General features: G+C 42.6%; 1 protein-coding gene across 2 annotated transcripts in view; it reads right to left on the minus strand.

Moving 5' to 3' along the window:
• Window positions 1-1,571: 1,571 nt before the first annotated feature.
• Window positions 1,572-26,474, minus strand: part of MYLK (myosin light chain kinase) — a 199,490-nt gene continuing 174,587 nt past the window's right edge. For both annotated transcript variants that reach the window (XM_066323075.1, XM_066323076.1), the window contains 7 exons: window positions 23,018-23,235; window positions 17,483-17,606; window positions 8,972-9,124; window positions 7,873-7,996; window positions 6,561-6,690; window positions 5,534-5,653; window positions 1,572-3,699 (listed from right to left, as the gene is read on the minus strand). In XM_066323075.1, coding sequence (XP_066179172.1) covers window positions 3,446-3,699; window positions 5,534-5,653; window positions 6,561-6,690; window positions 7,873-7,996; window positions 8,972-9,124; window positions 17,483-17,606; window positions 23,018-23,235 — 1,123 coding nt within the window. In that variant the 3' untranslated portion in view covers window positions 1,572-3,445. The remainder of the gene's footprint in view (window positions 3,700-5,533; window positions 5,654-6,560; window positions 6,691-7,872; window positions 7,997-8,971; window positions 9,125-17,482; window positions 17,607-23,017; window positions 23,236-26,474) is intronic.

Genomic DNA, 26,474 nt, shown 5'->3' on the forward strand with positions numbered 1-26,474 from the left:
AAAAACAGCAGCCAGTCCCAAATTCTCCGTTGTCTCTTGAGAAGACTGAATGTCATACAAAAGAAATACAAGGAGAATTAAGTGGTCCACCTTGGGCAGTAGCAGTGTCTTGGATAAACTCTGCTGTTGGGCTTTCAGTCCTATGATACCCCAAGAGTGGATTTCTTTTTACTCTGTATATGTATTTTGTACATATTCTTCATTATACAAGGAAGGCAAGGTTTATAGAAAGAGGTAATGCCTTTTATTAGACCACAGCTGGCAAAATGAGATGGGGTTTCAAGTACATAAAATATCTTTCTTCAGTGGAAGTAGAATTCTATTCTTCAAACAAAACAAAAAATTCAAGGTCAAATACAGCTTGGAGTCAATTACTCAGAGCTGAATCAGATGTGTGTCACGTAATTTTGGAAGTAGAGGTCATTGTTTCCTGCAGACTAGAATGGATGTGAATAGGAAGCTAGAGGGAGATGGTAAACTCCTTGAAATATCCTTGGAGCAAAAGAAAAGTAGGCAGCTTATGGCCTGTAGAACACAAAAGGAGTAGTGAAGGAGGAGAGGAAGGGAAGGGAAGGGAAGGGAAGGGAAGGGAAGGGAAGGGAAGGGAAGGGAAGGGAAGGGAAGGGAAGGGAAGGGAAGGGAAGGGAAGGGAAGGGAAGGGAAGGGAAGGGAAGGGAAGGGAAGGGAAGGGAAGGGAAGGGAAGGGAAGGGAAGGGAAGGGAAGGGAAGGGAAGGGAAGGGAAGGGAAGGGAAGGGAAGGGAAGGGAAGGGAAGGGAAGGGAAGGGAAGGGAAGGGAAGGGAAGGGAAGGTCTGTGCAGGAACAGCAATTCTGAGTCTGGGAGCTTTGATACCCAGTACATGCAGCCACAGACCTTGCTGTGCCCACAGAGCAGCACAGCAGAGCCCGACCTTTCCCTGCTTCAGGCGTGTGCCAAGCTGGATGGAAACCAGCAGCCACTGAACAAGGCCAGGTACATTCACAGGACAGTGGGGCACACCTTGCAAAGATGGCTTGTTGAATGGCTGAGGATTTGCTCAAGAAGCATGTTGCTACAAGCAGGGTGTTTGCACAACCTTTGCTTTAAGGCGAGTCTGTGTGCTCCTGTGTGGTCTGTGTGACGTGGGCTGCATGTTAGCAGAAGTCTGAATAAAGGCAGCACAAGCAGATTTGTCTTTATCTCTGTCTTTACAGTTTTTAGGAACATTGGTATAAATCCATATCTACATTGAGACTTCCCTGATTTCCTTTCTCTCATTCAGAACTCTAGGTTTCCCCGCCATACGGGAATTCCCAACTGTGAAACCACCCCAGCGCTGCCCTGGTGCCCCCTCCACGTTCCCACTGAGGGCTGTGAGGACACTGAGACGTGGCAGAGCACGAGGCCGTGAGTGCCAGCCCCAGGCTGCAGCTGGCACAGCACAGGGCAGGAGAAGGGCAGCAGCAGCACAGACATCAGGGAGGCCCCGCTGTTGCCCCCTCATGGGTTGGTGTGGCCAGCAGCTCCCAGGGGCAGGAGGGGAGGCTTGGCCAAGGTGAGCGCGGTGACACTGCAACAGAGCATACGAGGAGTGTGCTTTGTGGTAGTCTTTATTTAGGAACCGTGAGTAACTACAGCCGTAGCGGTCTCATCTTTGCAATTTTGATGGTTTAACAAACAGGGAGAACATTAGCATATTTTTATTAAGGTACAAAATACACCCCGTTGTTGCCTAAAACATTAAAAAAAAAAAAAAAAGTGAGGAAAGCTCTGTATGCTCTAAATCAGATTCCAAACCTTTCTGTATAAGGAATTGTGGCAATACTGTGTTTAGTATAACAAGAGGTTTTTTATCAATCGAAAAGAAAAGACATGCTGGCAATCTGAATTTAGCAACAAAGAGTAAAGCAGTTACAAACTGTTGTGTCATCCACATTAGTTGAGCTTTGAATGTAGAAGAGCAAATCATATGAAACACATACACAACTAGGTAATATCAAACAACCTAAGGTTGATAATGTACACACCTGTATTAAAGTACACTGACTACTTAATGGTGAGGATTTAAGGTAATGTCTTTTTTTAAAAGAGGTAACCTTTGAAACGCAAATGGTTGCACTTTACACACAAAAAGTGGAAAAGAAAAAAGAATCACTTTTGGAATGATACATAGATATAAGACACACTGGTTTTGGATTATGCATAATCACCTTGCAGCCTCTGATATTACCTCTGAACAACAACAACAAAAAATTTAAAAGTGCCAATATTGTGAAAGGAAAGCAAAATTACTAAGTCTGAGTGCGTTAACTATTTCTGAGGAAAAAAAAAAAAAGGGTTTGGATGTTTTTGTTTTGTTTTTCTGCGTTTTTAAAAAACGCAACAGCCTTGCTGGTGCAGGTTCAAGACAAAAACAAGACAGTCAAGCTCATAAGGTAGAAATAGGTCCTATATAGGTTAAGATTCTTTGGAAGTTGCTAAGAATAGAGGAGTTTGTAATCCAGGCTACTATCTTTTTGGCTACTTGAAAAATCAGTGGGAGTTTCCAGCTTATTATCAGTTGAAATCTGTTTTGCAATTGCCAAATAAATGCAAGTAAAACTTTAACTAACCTGGGATTCCATTCACACACATGCACAGAGAAATCACTGATTGTGCAATAACCTGTTTTTTCACAGCAGCATATATATGAATCATAAGTCTTCATTAGACTGACCAGAAACACAGAAAATATTCTCAGTCTTTGTGTTTTCAGTCTGTTTCTTAAGTAGGCAGCTGCAACTGCGCTGAAGTGACAGGTTCCATAAGGGAAAGATGACAAAGTGGGATCAGCTGGCTAAAAGCAAGATCAGGAGTATCTCAGGAAACCACCTGGATGTTTAATGCTAGCCAGTCCTACAAGGGCACTAATAGCTCACCGACAGAGGCAGTGAAAACGTCTGAAGGTTGGACTGTGAGGGATGAACCATGCCAACATACAAATTGCAGTGCTGGCTGTGTCAAACCTTCCCTTACAGAAGATACAGCTCAGGGGTAGCCTGCTCCTCAGGACTGGAGACATTCACTGCATGTCTGGCCAACGATTCCTTTAAGGTAGATCTTGGGGAGCCAACTTAGCTGCGGTTTTGGCTGAGAAAAGTGATGGTAAAGAGCAATGAGCTCAGTAAATAGACTATTTTTCTTTAAGATGTTCAGAATAGAACTTGGTTTCCATACATTTGATTTTAAAAGTAGTCTGGGCAACGTAGTTGATGGCTTGCTTAAAGTCAATCCAATCATGCTAGCAACTTAAAAAGCCTGCTGGTTTGAAGTAATGCCCATACATAAAGCTAACAGGTATCAACTGATCATGCTGAAATAACAACCCCCCAAAGACCTACGTTTCACACAAGGTGCTTTTGATAACTTGGTTTTCTGAGCCTTATAAGGAGAGTCTTTAAATATTTAAATTTTTTTTAGCCTTGTTTCATTCCTCCTCTTCGTCTTCTTCTCCTTCTCCCTCTCCTTCTTTTGCCATTGTTTCCACAAGGAGCTCTGCGGTGCACGTGGCTTCTCCAAGGCTGTTAACAGCTTTGCAGGTGTATTTGGCATCATCGTCCCCACATACTTCAGAAATAGTCAAAGAACAGTTCCCTTCCTCATCGTAATCTATCTGGAAGTGACGGGACTCCTTGACAGGCTGATCATCCTTGAACCACATCACCTCAGGGTCGGGATAGCCTGGGAGAGCAGAGAGAGAACAGTGACTGCAGTAGACGAGCATTAACTCAGTGCTAATCACCTTATGCTCTAATTCCTGTGTATGGACGTGCCAATGTGTTGATAGACAAGTATTTCATAGACTTCCATGGAAAATAAATGTGGATGATGTGAGGCTTTTTTACTTCACATTTACCTGAATTTACCATATTTTTACTTCACATTTACCGTATTTTTCAATGAATAGCAAAAACTGCTTGTGAGCACTGCGGTACTTGCTGGATTCCTCCTTCCAGTCCTTGAGCAGTGCCTGCAGACAGTTTTTTGTCTGCTGGAGCCATCAGCCAGCAGGGAACTCCTGACAGTGCATCTGAGGCTCGCGTTACACTGCAGCCTCTCTGGAGACAACAGTTCCCAACACCGAGATTTAGAATTTCAAGGGTAAGCTGTTTTTTGTGCTTACAATTTAGTATCTTTCTCAGGTTGCTTTGCTGTGGTTATTCGGAATCTTCCTGCTCCTAATCTGCTCCTTACAAGCCAGCCTGTCCTGTACACTGCACTCCCCTTTTCTGTGTTGGTTAGGGTGAGGAAGTCTGAGAGAAGCATTTTGATTGTGCATCTCACCAGGAGTTTCAGAGCCTTTTGTGAAGCAAATGGCTCTGCTAAGCCTCCAGAGCCGTACAATGCCTGCTGCAGAACAATCCCTTATACAGTACTCTTGGCTGCTGTAACAAATTGAAGGTTTGTGGTCTCAGCCAAGTTCTGGACTGGGAGGGGAGGATAACTCCCCAGTGAGCAGAGATAAAGTGCAGGAATCCCAAATACAAAGCGAACATTACTGCAATACACTGCAAAGTTTGGAACATCAGCCGTGGTACATCCATCTGTTTTATTCCATGCAGTGCTCGTGCATGTACCCCTCATGCTGAGCATCCATCAGCAATAATAATCCATCCTCACATCTCTGCTGTGAGGTAGGAAAGCCAGACAGGAAAAGATTGGGAGCACAGAAACCAATGACAGAAGGTCGATGAGGCAGTTTCTGTTCCTCATTTTAAGATTATAAATTAACTTGTACACATGCAGGATGGTGCTGACCCTACTCATTTTGTTTTCACAGCTCTTCTGTCAGAATTTCTAGTTTTCATTCACAGCTGAGATGAACAAGGTTCAATCTCATTGCAGAAGTGCCAGTGGTCTTGGCCTTTAGACTCTGGGGCTGACCAAGCCCACGCCCCTTGCATGTCTCCTCATAAACTTATACTTTGCATATTCCAGTCCGAGGTTTCTTTCTTGAACTCATATGTTAAAAAACCCCAGACAACAGAACAGTATTTTCTAGATGTGACTTATGTGACCAGCACAAGAATATTGTCTTTACTTCTTATGCATAATCAGTTAGGGACTTGTATGCCTTTAATAAAATGTATGTATAGCTTAAATTTATTTTGAGGTGACCTGAAACTGGTCTGGCATTTCAGACAACTGACCTATTAATTCTTGGTCTCTATCTGGCACTCTCTAAGAGTAAACTGTTGGAATTTATGCTTATAATTTGCATCTTGCTTTTACTGTTCCCTCAAAAATCAAATGACAGTTCCCACTTGCTATTCTAAATTAGTGATTCACACATGGACTCCTGGAGACTTCTGTTCTATGGCAAGCACAGAACAAGCTCCAAATAATTTCTGTTATTTCAGCGCATTTGTGCAGTGACATGCAGATACTGGTAAAGCAAAATGGCACCAACTCAACAACAATACAGAAGTAAAAATTGAAAAAGTGAAACAACTGCCCAGTGCAGAAAGATAACAAGGAAGGAAAGAAAGAAACAGACACACTTATTCAGAAGTACCTTCAATTTTGCAGTCAAATCTAGCAGCACTTCCTTCCACAACTTCCATGTCAAGGATTTTTTTAGTAAAATAGGGCTTTACGTGGGGCTTTTCTTCAGCCACTTCTTCGAGGAAAGCATCTGGAGGAGAGCAAAGAGGTAGTGAACAATTTTACTGGCATGTTCTCAGAAGATGTATTTTAGTTTTTAATTACCAGATGGTAATGAAAGCATCTTTTAGTTCACTTCATTCTGTCAGACGAAGAGGACAGTGAGAACGCGGGCTGCTTATCTTTGTTCCAATCTTTTGCAGCTGGACAAGGATTCAGGCCATAAATAGAAAGAAATGGATGTGCAGGGCCACCATGCTACAAATCCTCAGTATTTTTCCCTTGAATTTGTTTCTAACCAAACCTGGACTTTTGCTAGTCAGAGGGATAAACAAGCTCCACTTGTATTAGGCCCACAGTCTGTGTGGATTTGTCAAAATTACTTGCTTGATTTTCAGCAGTGTCAAACATTTGCACCTCTGACTGTTACACCACTAATTCACATTTCATCTGGGGATGTATAGGAGTAATGCAGACATTTCCTTAAATGCCCTGTCTGAGGAGCACGGTTAATGCAGGGTGTGTGCCATGGTTACAGCAAGTGTTAATACTTTATTGCTTGCTTGCTTGGTTCTTGCATGAGAAGGCAATACATCACTGTCATCTTTGTATAAACATGCATTCCCAAACTCAGAGAAAGTGCAGCTGACAAATCTGCCTTAATTCTTTGGCTTTAAAAAGAAAAGAGTTTACTGCCTGTGCCTATACTGTGGCATTTTGAGTAGCAGGACAGTATAAGAACAGTGAATTTTTGACAGATTTCTTTAAAAAATAGGAAGATAAAAACAGAAAGAGAGAGAGAGAGAGAGTGAGAGAGAGAGAGAGAGAGCTAGGACAGGAATATCCAACTCGATGGTTGGTCTCTAGCAATCTGCTAAAAGTTTTAGTAGGATTGATTCAGAGAAAGGTGAAAATATGGGGCAGAAAAAAATCCTTACCTTCATTCTCTGCTTTGTCTGCATTTATAGGGCTGGTAGGCGAGCTCCCAGAGGCCTTCCTCCCACTCATACCAGAAATCATTGCCATGGACGACAGTCTTCCTATTGCTCGGACAGCATGGCCTGTTTTCTAAGACATAACAGAAAGACTTCTGATCAATCCAATCCAACAGGCATGTGCTTTTCTGCAACAATCCTGCTTCGGGCAAATTATCTGGGATCTCAGCAAGCCTCACTGGAATTGGTGGACAAACTGCTTATATATAGCTCTGTTGTTCTAGGAGAGACAGAGCAGGCTGGACTGAATTACCAAATTTAGTTGCAGATATAAACTTCCCCTGATGAACTCATACCTAAATGAATGTCTCTGTTAGCTGTGGATAAAAAGCACTGTGCGAGAGGAGGGCCAGCAGAGCAGCCCTGTCCTGTGTAACTGGAACTGAACTCTGGTGGGGGATGCCTCTCTCCACAGCCTTCTGGGCTGGGCTGAAATTCATCCAACATGGATAACGAGCTGATATGAATGAGAAAGCACCATCTGCATGATGGGAGCAGACCTCTGACAGGACCCAGGATCAACCACCAGGCCACTAAAATATGCTCCAGCTATGAGGGCTGTAGTACAGACACTATGGCATGAGCTTCAAGAAACAAGTAGAACACAAAAGGGAATATAAGGTAGATTTACACAAATTAGTAATTTCTAGGCTACTCAGAAGGATCCAGGATTTCACACAGCAACTCCTGTAGCTAAGAGCATTGCACAGAGGGACCTGGTACTCCAGTTCCAGCATTAGGAAAAAAGAAGATACGGAGACTGAATATGTGACAGAAAACCAGTCTGACTGAACGCACGGGAAGCTGGGGAGGTACCAACAAGGCAGAACTCTTGGCTTAGTAGAATGAAACTGCCACAAAATTAGGTACCTTTAGGGAGACCAGGCAGGTAAGTTTTACCTGAACTGTTCATGTTTGTTAAGAATTACACAATCCCCCAGCTCACAGTGGCATGGAGAGGGCAGGGAAGAGAGAGAGGCGTACCCCCAGAAGAGTGGAAAAAGCTATACTTGAGCTCATATGCCTTTTAGTAGCCTGAAATGGCTGTGAATCCTGTGTAATGGCCTGAAATCCTGTGTAATCCATCTGCAGCTGCAGGAACCAGACCTGCAGTCCTGCATTCCCACCCTGGCCACGCCGGAGCTTCCACCAGCAGCAGGAACCTCCTGGTGTGACGTGTTCCCCAGCATAATAAACATTAAAAATATAGAGACTTAATAGGATATCTAGCCCAATTCCACGTCCTCTTCATTACCTGCCATTTTCTTCTGGCCATATATTTCTTCATCCTATCTTTGGAAAGCTTTTTGGCTTCCATGTTTTTGGTGTCTTTTTGCAGCCAGGGATGCTGAAGACATTGAGTACAATTTAGGCGACTCCTGTTTTTGTATAAAAAGACAGTCAGTGTTGCCAATAACGAGAGAGGAACCTACCTGCTGCAACATTATTTTGTGCTCTCTTTTCTGGGAGCTGATTTTTCTGTTTCCCAAATTTAGCAACAAAGATCACATGGTTTTGCTTTCCCAGCCATTCTAACTTCTTAAACTCACTTTCCCAATTTCTGTAGATCTTTGTGAGAGAAAACTGTGCATTTTTAAGTGTTAAAACATTATAAAACAAAGCAGGAAAAGCCATATGTTTTAGGCATGGTACACATACAGCAGAGCCACAATGGCAATGATTCAGCTGGCAGAACCCTATCCCAGATCTCCTTTCCTTCACTTACAGATTTCCCCATCCCACCACTCAATATCCTCCTGAACATCTAACAGAACAGAAATGTCCAAATCTCTTGCCACCCCTATTCTTCACTCTGCTCAGCGTGCACAGGTAAATAACCCTCTGATCTTCATCCATCCACTTGCAAACTCATTGGAAGAAATATGTTTCCTTTCCTTGGTTTGTTCAGACACTTCTGCAAAAAGGGCTTCCAACTCAGATTTTTTTTCTTGCCCAATTACTACTTGTACAGGGAAGCTGCCTACCCAGAGGTACCACGCTTAAAAGCGACACACGGCCCAGCTGCACGCCGTGCAGGGCACGACAGAAGGTGTCATGCAGGAATGTGTGTCACACAGGAGTGGGGGCAGAGCGGCCACACAAAAGCCGCGGGTGCCCCGAGGGCAGGGGAGAAAGAGCACAAAGAGCCGTGGATTGAAGCGAAAGCTCCATTCAGCCCCTGCACCCTGTGAGTGAAGTGAGGAGCGCTGCCCACGCCGGGCACAGCTCCTCCTGAAGCAGAGGATAACAGCCAGAGGTGCTGCAGCCGTGCGGAGATCCACGGCGGAAACACGGATGGCAACTTCAGCTAAACCCAAACACAGAGAGCGCGGCAACTCATCCGGCAGCTTTACTTCATGTCTTTCTTTAGCAGATTGCTGATAAAGTCCTTGGCATCGTCAGAGATTTCATCGAAAGCCTCATCATCGAAGTCCCACGTTGCTGAGGTGACGTTGGCAAGGGTTTCGTTGTCGTTGTCTCCCATGAAAGGAGAGAGTCCGCTGACCCTGGGGACGGCACAGACACAGAACAAACCACGTCAGTTTGCAAATTACCGGAGGAGCGCGCTAAAATCGCCTGTGACATCTCCCGTGCGCTGCAGTTCTTTATCAATAAAAGCTTGCTTTAACAACCAAATTAAATTTAAAGGGACTCAAAGCTAATTACAGAGAGTCTTATGGGAAGGAAACTAGAATTTTGTCAGCAAAACTGAAAGGCGCATTTTTCTAGTTTCCTTCTCTTTTCCCAAGACATTGGAGAATTAGAATTAGATGAAATTGGAGCAAAGTAGTTTGTTAAATGACTTGTCTAGTTCTGCATAACTAATACTGGATTTTTCACACCGAATTCGAATATCTTTTTTTTTTCCCCTGGTATTTCCTCAGAATCACAGAATTGTTAGGGTGGGATGGGACTTCTGGAGATCATCTAGTTTCAGGGTGATGTTGCTGCCTTTACTGTCAAACCAAGGAGGGTTTTCTACATTTTATTCCATGTACTCCTGCAGAGAGACCCCAAGAAGAAAGATGAATAATGAAATCCACAAGGCTATTTTGTAAACAAGCCCACCCTGAATTACACAGACAGATAAAACAGTGCTGCATCACTGCAGGCTGTGGAGTTATGCAGATGCATCCAGAAGTAATTCAGTCTTTATGTTCTCCATCAGTCACGATGATGCATGAAATGGAAATAATGCTCTCCTATAACCCGAGTTATAGGCTTTCTATACAATATAACTGATAAATTGCCAGTGAAAGGCCATTACAGAACATCGTGGTGTCGTTTTTGCAGTATCTTTCCAGTTGAGCATTATCCTTTATTACACTGTGCATCTGGATACTTTTGGTGCCATTATATATCACACTTTCAGGAAAAACTTAGAGGTGAAAGGTTGCTCATTCCTTAAAACTACAAGTTACTCACTATCCAGGTCTTCCTGTCATGCAATTTACAGAACAACCTGCTCTTCATGATTTTTTACAGACATTATTTGATGTCTATGTACAGTTGTGTTAACCAGTACTACTCCTTTCTTTTAAATATAGAAAAATAACTGTAACTTATTAGGGTTCTGGAAATGATACATGGAAATAATACTATATGAATATCATGGTGCCACTGAATATCACAGAACAGACTGCTTAAAAAAAAGATTGGGGTCAAATAAAGTGAGCTATTAGATTAATAATATTAGAATTATCTCCTTCAAAGTTATTTTGCTTCTTTTTTGGATCTTTTTACATTTAAAATGTGATTTGTTCCTAAGCATTTTTTTTAAATAAGCAAAGCAGAAACACACACTCTTTGAAGTCTCACACAGAGCAGACACTAAATCTTTTACCATTTCTGGAAGTTGTGTGCAGTACAGCAGAGTCTAGAATCTCACATGTATACTTCAGAAACTTCTTAGTAATAATACATGAGCTGAAGATAAAAGGTTTGTTTATTCTCAGGCAGAACGAGGTAAATCAGAACAGAATGTATTTGCTGTCTTACTTTCCATTATTAGTGATGCAACTGTGAATCCTGACTTTGTAAATGTGTAAGGTGGCATAAACCCACGTATGAAGATGTAATGGGCACAAGTTACCAAAAGCCGAAAGATGAATGTTCCAGAAATGCCCCCATGAATCAACTTTACCACGACTGTTCTCTGTGTTTGACACTTGCTTTAGTGGAGGGGAGAAGGTTTGTGCCCTGCAGAGCTGGCACAGCTGCAGCAGCCTGAGGCTCTGCTCTGCCCGGACGCCTCCAGCCCTCGTGGCCAGGTACATCCAGGAGGCACAAGGATTTCTGTCCTGGAATCACAAAGCATTCCTGCACGGCCTTACGCCCATCTCCTCTCTGATACCTGAACATTTGCTCAGTTATGGCAGTGTCAGTGTTCTCCATAATGTTTTAGCAAATGAAAAAACAATCTCAGGCAGACTGCGGTTCTGATTTTGGGTTCCATATACTGGCTGCTGCTTTGTCTCGTTTTTACCTTGTGGTAAGAACAACAGTCTCAGCCAAGCCAGCAGCTTATACAACGACATGTCTGTGAAGTATTCCTTTAGCTCGTGTCAAAAGAGGGGATGCACATTTTCTCTTCATCCAGTCAGTCTTCCAGAGGATTTGCACTTGGGCAGCCGGAGCAACAACAACCCCACTTCCCTTCGATCTCTATCGAACTATGTCAGAGGTGACCTCTGCACAGTATTACCACAAATAGTGCTGTGCAGGTCTTGCACTACACTGGACAAGATTTTGGCCTGTTTCCAGAGGTTAAAGCTGCAGTAGTGAGAGATCATATGCATACTAAAAAACCTGCTATAGGTACAGGGACATTGCTTCACGTGGAAACACCACTGTAAGAGGCACTGCTTGTACTGCATGTGCCACACAGCTTTTGAAGGGCGAGGATAAATTAAAGGATGAGAAGATTAGAGAAGGAAACAAATCCTTTGGTACTTTTTGGGTTTGTTTGTGTTTTTTGTTTTTGTGTGTGCGTATTTGTTTTTTTTTTTTTTTAAATTTTAAAATCGTACAACAGAATTATTGGATAAAATTTTAAATGCTGAGGTAGCATTGCTCCATCTCATGCATTTGGTAAATTACACGGTGGGTCTCAGATAAGCCTCCACTCACTTTGTTATTTCTGAACACTAGCCCATTCAAACATTTAAATGAAGTTATTTTAATATTTCTGAATGTGCTGTTGTAGATTTACAAAGCTAAAATAATTTTCTCTCTCTACTACAGTTTTACACTGTGAATCAGTTGCCTTGTTGTGGAAATACTTCTAAGGAGAACTGGATCCTTTTCTGTATCCAGCAACTAGTGTAGATTATAGCCATAAATTATTTTATCTCTAGCACAGATTTCACTGACCAAGGTCTTGGTTGTTCATTTCTTAATAGCCATTTAAAGTAATAATGGTCCAGCAACTCTTTTGACAGATAATGGAAACAATTTCTTTTTGGAATGCTGAAGTGATAAAGATGAGCTACTGCTCCAGAAAATTAACACTGAGCTTACACTGCAAAGTTACTCTTAGACAAGCAGCAGGCTGTTGTTTACTGAAAACATTTTTCCAGCTACTTTACTAGGCATTTTCCTGGCATGTTAAGAACCATTTGTTTAGAAAGTCTTTCACAGTTTCCACTTCTAAATAAAGAAGAAATGTATTTTATCCTCTAGGAGTTCCTTAACATGTATTGGTCTGTTCGAACAAAGCTCTGAGTGCAGACTTAGAAATGTTGGGATAGAAAGGGTCCAATGTGGATGCATATTTCATTGCCTGTGTAGCAAACACCATGGCATTTCACCTGGAAATCTCTGCGCTGAGACTCCCACTAATCCAGGGAAGTTGGCTTTGCTGCTTGTCTCAAAGGGTCAGACTGTGGATGCTCCTCTGCAAGCAGTGCTTGCAGCACCTGGGACTGCTGGCACTCAGCTCCTCCTTGCAGGCTGTGCCTTGCATTGGCAGCACAAAAAAAAGGAACAGATCTCAGTAGGAACAGATCTCGGTGTCTGCTTCTGATAAACCTGTGCAGGGCGTGTCAAATCAGCATGGGATAATGACACTTGCACCCTGGAGATCGTGCAGAGAATTAATTCTTTTTCAAGTGAACTAAGGCAAATAAACAGTTGGAGGATACTTTGTCAGGGACACACATCCATGGGACACTTAGCCCACACTGGAAGATGCAGACCACTGAGCCCATGTAAAGGAAGACAGCTCATTGCTGAAGCAAGGGCCTTATTGCTGTTCTCCTTTCACATGCCCCGTGGATTAATGAGGAATCACAGCTTGCCAGTGCCACTGAGCAAATAAAACATTTTCTTTTCATGGTACAGTCTGACATTAAAGCCTTCCTAACTCGGTTTAAGGAAAGAACAAGGAGTGCTCTCACATCTTTAATATAAAGAGGTATAAATTTTTAACATAGCACAGAGCCGAGTGTAAGCCAGCAGTGCCTTGCTTTATCCAGCTTCCAAGCCAGCACACCCAAAAGATGATCGATGCTGAAAGATCTTTCAACCAGCACAAAGTGCCAAACAAGGGAGGGATGAACACCACAAAGGATAAAAGGAAAAGGGCATGTTTGAAGAATCAGGGTGTGTGCTGTTAGGAAGGTGCTGAAGGAAAAGAGTGTACAGCAAAATCAAATGTGATATTAAAACATGGTGTAGGATAAAGTATATTAAAAAGTAATAATTGACAGAGATGAACTACACTGAAAAGATAAACACAACCTGGCACTGATAGAGCAAGGAGAACTATTGGAACAGAAGCTGGGGTTTGCATCAGCCACAGACAATTCCTCCCTGAAACTAGTCGGATCCTATGGTGCCAGAAGGAAAAGGGCAATCCACATCCAGTGTGTGCCCATGCAGTGCTGAAACCTTAGACTAAAAATGGGTTTGAAAGAAAAATCAGAAATTGTTTCAGATTATTAAATGTTCAAAACAGTGACTATCCAAATTGATCATCAGAAAAGAACTAGAAACAGAAAAAACATGTGAATTCAGCAATGCCCAGGAGAATAAATGGAACAGAAAGAGTTGGAGACAATTCAGGAGGCTTAACCTTAATTCAATAAAGATTATTATAAATGCAGAAAGAAACACTGAAATAGACATAAATGGAGATGATATACCCAAGCTATAATATTTGTGGCCTGTTATTTCAAAGGCAATAGATCAACTTAAGTATGTGGAACAGTACTGTGATGCAGAACAGGACAGAGTACAAGATAAAAATGGAAGATAAAAAACATGAGGTGGAGAATACGAACGGAAATTTAAGCAAGAACAAAGACAGATGAAGAGACAGGACTGAATAACTTATCCAGGAAGATTAAAAGGATTTAATATGTAGTTTAAAAATGTGGAAAGGGAGCCCATGAACTGTAGGATGGCATTAAATCAGTGCCATAAGGAAGACAGATGCAGTATCCCAGCAGGGAGTGCAGTATCTCTACTTACATCTGCATAGCAGAGGGCTGGGGAGAGGTTTTGCTGCAGGGTTTTGGACGAGTGCTGTCACCCTGCCTCCTACTTAAGATTACATCCCAACCATTTATTCTTCTGCAGGGAAGACCCTTCACTCACAGAGGTTACTTTAGCAGCTCACTGCTAAAGCCAGTTTGTATTCTTTGTTGTGCAGCACATCATGGAAGCCCAGTCACTTTCTAGGCAGGTGTTGTCAAGTGATGCTGTCGTGTGTTCCCTGCTGTTTCCCTGGGGACAGATGATGGGCACCGCAGCTCTGGGCCATCAGCTGCCTGTAGCAGAGCTGCCCTTGAGTCCAGTGCTGTCCTCTGCCTGCATGGCCCCACTCCCAGGGCAGGGAGAGAGATGCACATGCCCAGCTACGAGCACGCTGATGTGAGATGGACGCCAAGTGAGCGTGCCTTGCACTTCGGGTGTGAGATTTGGCAATTCTGAGCTTACAATAAAAATGGGAAAGCAGAGCTGCAGCTAAAGAGAGATGCAGATCTCAGTGACCTTTATATGCATTCTGTAACGATGCTGTGATATTTCATTTTGGATAATCACTCATAGTTTTGAGTCTGTAAAAATAACTGGGCTGTAAGAAAGTTAGGACTGATTGGGAACCTTTGTCAGCGTAGGCTGGAGAGGTAAAGTCCAAGTGATGACTCACGAGCCTTCCCTAACTTCTGCTACTTCATTCTTATGGCAAGAAAGACAAAAGCTGATTATCACTGCTAATTACTATTATGGCAGTAGAAATGCATCAAAAGAAATATTTTTCACTGTGTTTGGGTAATGCAGATTACCCCTCATGACAGCTTAAATGAGCTTAAATATACCTTAGCAAACAAGTAATTTCACAATATATTTCACAAGGCATATCCGATCAGCTAAATGAGTGTAACACCACCCAACCCCATCAGCTGAATGGTACAGAACCCAAATATCCTGCTTGGCACAGAGAAACTGGGAAGGAAGAGGCAGGCTGGTCTTTGGCAAGTCATGTCACCTTTTCCCCACTTGTTCCCTTCTCTTGGTCTCAGCCGACGCCGCCGTTCCCCAGCAGCGCTTGGAGCGGCCGCATTTCCCGGGAACCCTCGGTGCCAGCACCGGCCTGTGCCTGGCTCAGCCTGGGAGCGCACGGAGCCTCGCCAGAGGTAGAAGGAGCGGCCCCGGAGGACGGGCGCTCCCCGAGGGACGGGCGCTCCCCGAGGGACGGGCGCTCCCCAAAGGACGGGCGCTCCCCGAAGGATGGGCGCTATCCAGGGGACGGGCGCTCCCCGAGGGACGGGCGCTCCCCGGAGGACAGGCGCTCCCCAAAGGACGGGCGCTCCCCGAGGGACGGGCGCTCCCCAAAGGACGGGCGCTCCCCAAAGGACGGGCGCTCCCCGAGGGACGGGCGCTCCCGAAGGACGGGCGCTCCCGAAGGACGGGCGCTCCCCGAGGGACGGGCGCTCCCCGAGGAACGGGCGCTCCCCGAGGGACGGGCTCTCCCCGAGGGACGGGCGCTCCCCGAAGGACGGGCTCTCCCCGAGGGACGGGCGCTCCCCGAAGGACGGGCGCTCCCCGAGGGACGGGCGCTCCCCAAAGGACGGGCTCTCCCCGAGGGACGGGCGCTCCCCGAGGGACGGGCTCTCCCCGAGGGACGGGCGCTCCCCGAGGGACGGGCGCTCCCGGAGCACGGGCGCTCCCCGAAGGACGGGCGCTCCCGAGGGACGGGCGCTCCCCAAAGGACGGGCGCTCCCCAAAGGACGGGCGCTCCCCGAAGGACGGGCGCTCCCCGGAGCACGGGCGCTCCCCAAAGGACGGGCGCTCCCCGAAGGACGGGCGCTCCCCGGAGCACGGGCGCTCCCCAAAGGACGGGCGCTCCCCAAAGGACGGGCCGCTCCCCAAAGGACGGGCGCTCCCGGAGCACGGGCGCTCCCCGAGGGACGGGCGCTCCCCAAAGGACGGGCGCTCCCCAAAGGACGGGCGCTCCCCGGAGCACGGGCGCTCCCCAAAGGACGGGCGCTCCCCGGAGCACGGGCGCTCCCCGAGGGACGGGCGCTCCCGGAGCACGGGCGCTCCCCGGAGGCGCGGTGTCCGCTGCGGCGGGCTGCAGGCGGCGCTGCGGCACCGAGCCGTGCCCGGGCCGGCCCCGCTCCCGGCCGCGGACACCGCGGGTCTGGCACCGCGCTCCTGCCTGGGTGGGCTGCGGGGCTGCAGCCGCGGAACGGCCCAAAGCGGCTTTCAGCGTCCAGAAAGGAGTGCTTGGGAGTGAATGGAAAATGGAAGTGCCGTAAACAAACCGACAGAGCGAAGTGACCTTGAAGCGTGGAGCGCACTTCGCATCTGAAACTGAAGATAACAGAAATATTCCTGGGAGTAAGAAAGAGTTGATGTGGTAGCTTTCGCATAGGCCAAGTAAGGAAATTGTGTTGCTTGGTTTGGAAATGAGAAGAGCATGAACAAGTGCAGGCTTCTGAGAAAAGCAGGAGCAGAGAACGACTGAGTAAAACTGAGACAAACAACTGTGCGTTGCCAGGTGTCAAGGAGTCACACAGCCAGGGCAGAGGGGACTCCTTATTAAAGGAAGAAAGGAATTGAGAGGAGTTTTTTAAATGAACCAGTGCAAAGCAGTTCTGCCACTGACTTACTACTGAAGCTGGAAGAAGGGAGAAGGAGCCATGCTCCAAACTAAGCTTCTCTTTTGACTTGTGTTTATATGGCATTGAATGTGTAAAATCACTGCTGGAAGGAAACCACTATGGAGATACAATTTCCATATACATTTCTCTAGATTCACTGATGTTTATAAACATGCCGTATCAATTCATATACAAAGATCAAATCTAATACTGAAATAGATAACCAAGAGCTGCAGCCAAACATCCTCTAAAGTATCTCCAAAAGCTTAATCCATGCTGCTTATAAAATGTATTAATACAGTGGCTTATGCTTGGTAATAAATGAAGATGAAAAGATATGCTAATGCTGGGATACTTCAATATGTCCCACAAGACCCCAAAGTTTCACAAAAATTGTCTCTCATGGATGAAAGAATGGAAATTATTGGTTATTAGTGCATGCCCAAATATTTCTCTTTAACATCTGGAAAGGAAAAATAGTTTGAAGTTAATAATAAAACAGTCATATTGTCTTTTTAAATGTGGTGAAGCACTGCTGGTTTATGATGTAAGATTCAACACCAGATAGTTGAATTTCCAAAAGTTCCAGTTCTGCAGTTTACCAATTGCATCCTTCAGACAACAGCAAAGTTTTATGAAACATGCTGGAGCTGCTAATTACAACACAAAAGGCCTGAAAACTTTAGGAGCTGATGAAAATTTTGTATGGTCAGCAACTGTCAGAATTTGTGAATTTAAGAATAGAAAAGTACTCACAAAATGTAGCAGATAACTCCTATACTCCACATATCTGTTTCATATCCAATAGGTTCATAGTTTATAACTTCTGGAGCCACAAACTCGGGTGTCCCAAAGAGAACTTTCAGATCGCCTGAATTTTCTGTGAGGAATGAAAGAGAAAACCATTAACTGCTGCACAGAGATTTTTTTTTTAAAGTTGTTGTCCAGTAACAGAAAAACCAGACTTGCCCTAATATTCCTGACTTTGTTAAAGAGCCGTATCAGAAGGAATAACTGATGCCTGAATTGCTGTTTCCTTAGCTGATACATGTCTAGCAATAAAGGATAATTTATTAACACACAGCACTGTATAAGGCACATCGGAAGGTTCCTATTGCAAGGAGCTTCCACAAGACCAAATCAATGAAACAGGACAGCCATCAGCACTTAATTCAGATTTGTACATCCTGAAGTAAAAAAGTGTTTGAGCCTCCATCCCTTTAGCAGTTGCACAAGGGAACTGCAGGACTCCAGTGTCAGAAAAAACTACATTTTTCACAAATTATTGAACATTTATCAAAGCTTGGGGCTCTGCATGTTGTGGCAAAGAGAACGAGCAGTGGTAAAATGATAATAATAGGAAATACCTATTTCAATCTGACATATTTTCTCCTAGTGTAAACAGGAAAGAAAATCAATAGTGGGTTGAGTGCCTCTTAAATTTGAAGTGGCACAGGCCAGCAGTGAAACAAGAGAAGGAGCAGATGATGTGCACCAGTCAGATCATCACCTCACAGGTAAAACTACAGGTGTGTGCACTTCTTGTGCTGACCCACCAGTATTGCCCTGCTGGAAAATACAGCAATGGAGGTAAGAGAAAAACCTCTTCATAACCAATTACTGCCAGATTTTGCTGCCAGTGTGCAAATGAGTGATAGCTCTACTCTAGTATAGTGTGAAACAGAGAGTCATTGAGTTAGAAATTCTCAGACCAATCTCAGCAGGCTCATTTTCATCTGTGCTTATTCTTTTCTTCTTCTTGAGAAGAAGAAAAAAATAATTAAGGTCAGGAAGAAATAAAACAAAGGAATACTTTAGGGAGTGGGGTGTTACTATTAGGGACATGAAAGAAGGAAGCAGGCAGCAGAAAGGTCAGCAGGAAAGCTCTTTACTTTATTTTTCTGACTCCAACTTACATACCCTTTGACAAGCAGGTCAAAGATTGGCTACACAGGTAGCCACTTCTTCGACCTCGCTGGTGAACATCACCATCAATCATCTTTTTCCTCCCAGAGGAGAAATATGTAAACAAAATAAGTAAATTCTAAAAATATACATAATTTTCTTGATACTGTGTGAGAACAAAATACAGTGAAAAGCAAATTTAAAGCAACACTGCAGGGAAAACCCCACAGCCCAGTAATAGAAAAGTGTCAGAATATAAATCATGTCTGATTTGAAACAGGCTTGGATTTAGGTTGAGAAACTCACATGCAGTCTGCACATCTGCCTGAACCATCAGTATATGCCTCAAGTGAGATTCATTGCATTAGGTTTATCTTTTGTGCAAGAGCAGCAGCCAGACTAGGCACAGTAGAATGTCCTAGTGGGGAACCACTGCTCTGCCAAAGAGATTACCATCTAAACAAAACAGATACGGATGGGAAGGCAAACAGATGTAACACATTCCAGTCCTGCTCCTGTTAAGGTTACCATGAAGGATTACAGGGATTTGCAGCTCTGTAATAAAGAGAAAAGCTAAAAAAAATCCTCAAAGAACAGCGAATCAAAGTTTTGAGATGTCTACTAAAGAAGCAACCTGTCCGCAACACTGAACTGGAATAGAATTTTATTATTTACCAGAACTTAATTTACCAAGTTTTGCAACATAAATACTGATCCCAGTACAGACTGCACTCCAAACTTAGCTCCATTGAAACCTCTTAAGGCATTACATGAAATGTAATCAAACACCTGAAATAGTTCTCTTTTGAGGTACACAAATTCCCAACTCAACAAATGAAATCTGAAACATAAGATAAATAACTTGCCTAATGATTGAACGCCATGGTTGAGGCAACTTTTGAGCACAACTACAACAATTTACTTGCACTTGTGCCAGTTTCCACTTTTAAATGCTGTGACAACCTTTTTTACTCTGCTCAGGTATTGTTATAGTAAATTAATTGTAGAAACCTGATTTTCACAGGAACCTAATGGTCTCACCATTTTTAGAGACAGAAACAGAGAGAAGAATGCCTGGGAGCAGCTGCTGGGAATCACCGAGATCCTCCTATAGAAGTTCAGCAACATCAAACCCTCCTGGTCTCTGACTATCCTTTAAAAAGCACATTCAAAAAGTGTTCCACAATATCCCTACAGTCACATAACCAGAGTTTTCGTGCTGCAAAATGTATGATCATTTTTCTAACATGGCATCTAAAATAACTCAGCCTTTTCTCCTCAGTGTCAATGAAGAGTGAGATCACCTTCCTTTTCAGAGTGCCAATGGGAAGTCTAAGATTCCATTTTCCCATCCACCTTCATTTTAAAGTCAACAACTTACATTCTTCTTTCAAACTGTCCTTACAAGAAATTACTGAAATTTATCCCTCTGAACCTGTTTTCTAAAAGCTTCATCATGATCATCCAAGTCTCAGGCTCAGATTTTCACATCCAAGTTTGGAGGCTTTTCTGTGCGCTGTGTAAACTACCATGAGCAACTGTGTATGCAAAAGGCTGGTGTATGAAATGTGCTGCCCACAGGTCAGAGGAGTGTGGGGTTTTTTTTGAAAACATGGCATTTGAGTGCAAGCACACAGTGTGAAACAACTGACACAGCATTTCTGTGTATAAAAAAAAAAAAAAAAAAAAGAAAGGAAAAGAGTAAGACCCTTTCTATGCAGTTATATGTCAAGCCTTTACCCTGTTGTTTACAAGCTTAGTACACAAGTAAGGTCTGTGTTTGAATATCCCTTAGTTCAGACAGAAAGCTGACAAGCTAGCTGGAAACTGCTGCTGACACTGTGTATAATCAACTGATTAAAAAATATATCTTTACAGTACTCAAAAACCATTCTCTTTTCTCCTCAAGAAGTTTATCTTAAACAATTTTCTACATGTGTTCCTCAGCACACCAAAAAAGGTCAGGAAAATATCCCACTGCAGCTTTGGTATTTCCTGACAGTGCAAGAGAACTAATTAGCTGCAGGAGATGACTGAAGAAGGAGCTGATCCTAATACATTTAAAACTGATCAAAACACTGAATTTTTAGAGGCACTAGTTTGCGCTAGTTACAAAAAGTTAAATCTCAGAAGCTGAAGTGCAGAATCAGCCACTACTCCCTTCAGCAATCCCTTGGCTGAGCAGTTTCTGCTCGGTCAGGGTCAGGTGTGTAGGAGGAGGGCTCTAATCCCACATCTATCAATGCCAAAGTGAATTTGACAGCCAATTTCAGAGCCACAAAGCTTGAAGGAACACAAGGAGGAGGAATGTGCCCTCAGTGCACCGCATAAGACAACTGGCAAGAAGCAGGTATTAGCGAAGTGTTTTAGCTGGTTCTGTAAGTAAACGAACCAGTAAGAGTTGCTTTCTACTCTAGGAAACCATCTCAATTGTTACAATTCTTTGTTGCAATTAAAACAGCACTTATGCCTTCTGGGCCTGGAATGGAAAAGGACCTTTCTCTTCCTGGGCAATGCCACCCACGATGGAGTTATCCAGAATGGCAGGCTGGTGAATAGCAAATACCTACAATGGAACCTGCAAGAATTAGCAGCATATTAAACCAAACGAACGTACTGTGCTGTAAAATCAGAATCAGCATTAGTGCCCACAGCTCTCATCCTTCCACATGGAGAGAAGTCATCTGGAGTTTAGAGATTTCCTTCCTAGGGCACCACTGGAGCCATGCCCTGCACTGTGGTGCCATGAGATTAACAGAGAAGTGGGAAAGCTGATGGATATGAACATCCCACCGGAAATAGGACCTTTTGTTTGCTAAACGTGGGTTTAACTGTGGTCTGAAGCTAAAAAGGTAGCTGAAGAAGTTGCTATAAGAAGGCCATTCTTGTTCACTTTATATCCCTTGCTGATGAAATCCACTCAGTGCAGCAGTAAATGTACAGTTTGCAGGCTCACAGCTGGAACATCATGGGCTGAAATCTTTCCCACACCTCTCACACAAAACCACCAGCACTAGAACTCAGTTAACAGTTCCTCTGTTTCCTGGACAAGAGCTGAACCAGTTCGTGTTCCCAGAACACTACTGGCTCTATACTGGTGAAGGAACAAAAACGGCAGTTATCTCTTTTTTAATAAATAAAATAAACATCTCTGAGTTGACAGTGTACATGTGACCAAGATTCATTTAATAACTTTTGGAGCAGAACATCATCTAAAATTCTTCAAAGCAGGCTTCTTTTCCCTTTTTCATTCAACAAACCATTCCTAGTTTGTTTTAGTAGAATTATATTCTTGGGAATGTAGAAGTCTGTTACTCAAGTGTCAAATGAAGTAGGATAAGCTGCATTTAGGCAGATAACAAAAGAGAGGTGGTAGTAATTCATCTTTACTCTATTAAAAATAATTATTTACTTTTTAATAAGTATTAAAATTTTTTAAGGCAAAAGATTTCAAGTAAGAATCCAGCTGTGGATCTCGTTATAAACAGAGTAGGAATTCATATAAGTTGTCCCAATCAATTGTCCCCATCAACTCAGGAGAGTCACAAATCTCAGTTGTCCCAGTGTAACAGGTTCATAAACTATTTTTGTTCCTTCTAATTCCTGGAAGGATTTTTATTTCTTTTGTGAAAATACAAGATGAAAAAGGATCAGTGTAGGATGTTGGTATTTTTTAACACTGAAAATAGAGCTGAAGGGCTCCTTTTTAGAGCTGAACAATATGAAGACAAGAACCTTTGAAAGTCTTTGGATTTCAAGTTTCAGAGCATGTTGGAAGCTTAGACCAAAATGAATGATAGAAAGTAGCTAAAAAGTAGTTTAGGAAGAGGAAGGGCTTGTCAGATGGAATTTCCCCCTGTTGCATTATTTTTAAGTAGTGCTATTACACAGCTCTTTATAGAATTCCTCTTTAACATGTATGACAATATCCTGCTGTTTAAGATAAGAAATGATAAAAAATGATGGGAAAATGTAAAATTGCTGGAATTATCTGAAAGGCTTCTAGAGCATCACCTTAATTTCTGCTGTTCAAAATGTTTCAAGGGTTTGTAGTATTCGTCATTTAGTTAGACAGTTAGTGCTTTATGGTACCAAATGTAAATATTTTTTTTAATATTAGTACTACTGTGTATTTTAGGTGGAATCTACAGGGATACCCTGCTGTAGAAACAGGTAGATTCTTTACACCTCACTGCAAACTCCTCTTGAAGATGAAGTGCCCTACTCTCATTCTTGAATGTCTTCTTTTTCCCTTTTCTATTTTTTCCTGAAACCAGAAATATTAATAGGAAACATCTATTTACTCTCTATATGATAGTTAGCATTAATTACTGTTTGTCCTGCCCTCTCTCCCTGTGACACTGAAATAGGCAGAGAATTCTTTACCTAATCTTCTTGCGAGTCCGAAGTCAATGAGTTTGATACTTGTACCAGTCTTGTTGACACACATAATATTTTCTGGCTTCAAATCCAAGTGGACAATACCCTGCTTATGAATGTATTGAACTCCTTCTGAAATCTGCTTCATGTATTTAATGCACTCTCTCTCTGTCAATTCAAAGTCTTCATCAATGATTCGTTCAAAGAGTTCTCCTCCAGAAACCCTATGAAAGACACAATAAAAAGAGACTTCTGTAACATATTCATTTGGGGAATAACCAGTCTTTCTTTTTACAGCAACACGGAGTTCAAGCTTGCAGCAGTCACTTCAGGATGCAATCTGTGTTTTATGATGGCATTTTCCACAGACACGAGGGTCACGTGGGAAGAATCCCCTCTTGTGTGTAGTATAAATCAAAAGAAGTTTTCTGTTCTGAATCTCTGTCACAGGTGAGGACTGGGAAACACAGATATTGTTATTCCAGGCAGGAGAGATTTACATCCTGCCTCTAGGACTGTGTCACCTGCAGCTGACAGTGAAGTGTGTGCTCTGTGATTGCCACTCTGCCCACAGGAGCTCGTGACACTGCTCCCAACTCCGAGCACACACTTCCCACTGCTTCCTTCCCTCCTATGATCCATCAGTGCACAAATGCACAGAACAGAATTTAGAAATAAAGCTAAAATATATGGAATGGGTGCCAGGGAAAGAGGACAAAACTGCAAGCAGATGAGCAAAAATTCAGCGAGAGATTGACAGTGACAAAGGGTGAGGGAGGAAGAATTCTGATGATATGGTTAACTGGAATGCAAAGCTCAAAGGGTAAATTACTGACCGAAGTGAGCTCAGAGGGAATTTCCTCCTTAGCTATGACAGGAGAAGGATATAACCCACAACACTTTCTGTGTTGGTATTTTTAGCTGAGCCCTCATCACACTCCTTGTAGGTCAATTCCATTTTTGTGCTAATTTAGGATGTGAAATAATTGGTCTTTCCAGGGTAGCATCTCCTGGATTGAACTGTTCATGCAACTGAAGTGGGACATTTTTAACCCAGATTTAATAAAGCATAATTTAAGTTGTGGCTTATTTGGTTTGGTGGAGCTTTTTCATTCTGTTTTTGTTTGAGTTTGTGTTTTGTTTTGTTTCTTTGGGATTTTTTGTTTATTTTTTTTTTAATTTTGAGGAACCACTCAACTGGTTTATCTGCTTGCATCCAAAGATGGGAAATACTTTTTTCTTATGGCTGCGGGTGAATGACCCATAAAGGAAAGAGCCCACAGTGAAGAGGAGCTTTGCTTTTAGAAATTAAACACACCATGATCTTTATATGGTTTAATATTTTGCAGCATTCATGGCTATTGCCAAATGCAATTGCACATTTCAGTTGCAGAAGGAAAACACACAACTGAAAAGCAGGTTTCCAGATACATGATTATATCCCTCATGTACCCTCAAACTGAATTTGAAACATCTGAAATTCTGGATGCATTTCTTGCTTTGGCTATAAAATTTCAGAAAATATGTAATTAGAAATAATATTGTGGTTTCCTATGAATATGAACATAGTAAGAAGAGCATGTGCTTGACAAACGGAGAGGTTCTGTTGGATTAGAGCACATTTGTAACATAAAGCAATAGAACTGCCAGACCTGTTGAATAAACAGTCAGGGGATCTAGTGTGTTGTTGCTTTGCTAAGACATTAACCAATATGGGTGTTTATGAAAACATCTGTAGGCAAAATGTTTATAGCTGGAGTATTCTGCAACTCCAAATGATTATCATCCTCACACTAAAATGCACCAGTTGTTTCTGAATGTTTAATGCAGACAGTGACGACTTGTCTGTACTATAAAAGAGCCACCCTTTTCAGATCCCTAAAGGGAAAAGTTTTCAGAAATTGTACCGTTGTCTCAAGCACCAGTTTTTAGCACATTTTTGTAAATGAACCACTGTTAATACACCTGCCTAATGTTTTTACCATGAGAGCTCTCAACACTCGGGTAGCAATGGTAGATTAAACTGCAATGCATTTATGGGATGAATACTATTGCATTTTTATCAGGAGCCAAATCCAGTTTGATTCTTGCCAGGTTAGGAAGATAAATAAAATCAGTGTGAATGAGGTTCTGCACATACACAGAAGGAGAAGTTGGCTTTGTTCACAGCTAGTTCAGAATCCAAATCTCTACTTTTTCTGGATTGTCCTCATTTCAGTCTTCTCTACATGAGTAATTTAAGAAAATATTCATATCTATGGAATCACAGAATACACATCCAAGGTTTTGGTCCAGTAGGAACAGTGAGATGAATCGACCTTGGAGTTGCCCAGGCAAATATTCAATTGCATTTTCAAAAAACTACCTTACAAAAAAAGAAAAAATACTCAAGTAACTTGTACTAGCTTAAATCACATCACACAATAGAACTTAGTGCTGAGATTTTCCTCCAATAATCTTAATTTGCAATACAAGAATCTCCTTCTGATCTATGTAAAAATAAACTATGTGAAGCATATAAAACTTTTAGGCACTTAATCCCCAGTGCTGAATTAAAGTGACAACGTGCTACTATTTTCAGATTTACTTTTTCCACTGAGATTCTTACGGTGGAACCAATATGTTCCTATATTTGAAAAGGAAATGCCTGAGATTTGCCTCTGACTTCCAGTAAATGTTAGATGGAAAGGTTTCCAGGCAAGAGCACATCATTATTGTGTTTAATTTAAAAGTAATAATAAAAAATCTGATTTTATTTTGAATATGAAATCAAACCATATAAAATAGTGTAATGAGAAATATTAAAAGCAGAGAGTATGAAGCTTAAAAGGTTCCAGGAAAGGTATGGTAATAAAATTAAAATGAACAATTTAGAATAAATAGCAGGAAGAAAAATCAAAGGGTGGTTCTCATCAATTTGAGTAGAAGGGGAGCTCCCGAATGCCAGTCACTGCTAAAATCTGATTTGAAGGAGTCTGATAGCAAGTGAGCTTGATTTATTTGAAATCCACGCATTTACACTGTAATGGAAATGAAACAGCTTCGATTGTAAGAACTTTTAAAAGTATTTCCCACAACTTCTTTGATATGCAAATAAATATTATATTAATAGCTACAGCAGAAATGATCCCTTGGAGGCTCTTTATATACAGGGGCAGTTGCTGGGCTGGGATTGTGTCAGCTGGGGAACAAGACAGTAGAGAGGCTACCAAGTCACCTGGCACGAGGTGCCACACGAGCCCCTCACTGCCCAGACCTGCTCTGCTGCTGCTCCACACAATGGAAATGTCAGGGGGGCCTCAAAAACCACAACAGTTGGCCACCCCAAACTGAAACCACATCCTAGTGAGGCTGGGTAACAAAACTTCTTTAAATTTGATTGCAGTTTTGTACATTTTTAAAGAGTAAAACCCGTTTGCTGTCGGGGGGAACTAATGGAGTGCAAAAGCCATATGCTATTCCA

The sequence above is a fragment of the Sylvia atricapilla genome, chromosome 7 (genome assembly GCF_009819655.1).
Source record: "Sylvia atricapilla isolate bSylAtr1 chromosome 7, bSylAtr1.pri, whole genome shotgun sequence".
In the NCBI taxonomy this organism is placed as follows: domain Eukaryota; kingdom Metazoa; phylum Chordata; class Aves; order Passeriformes; family Sylviidae; genus Sylvia; species Sylvia atricapilla.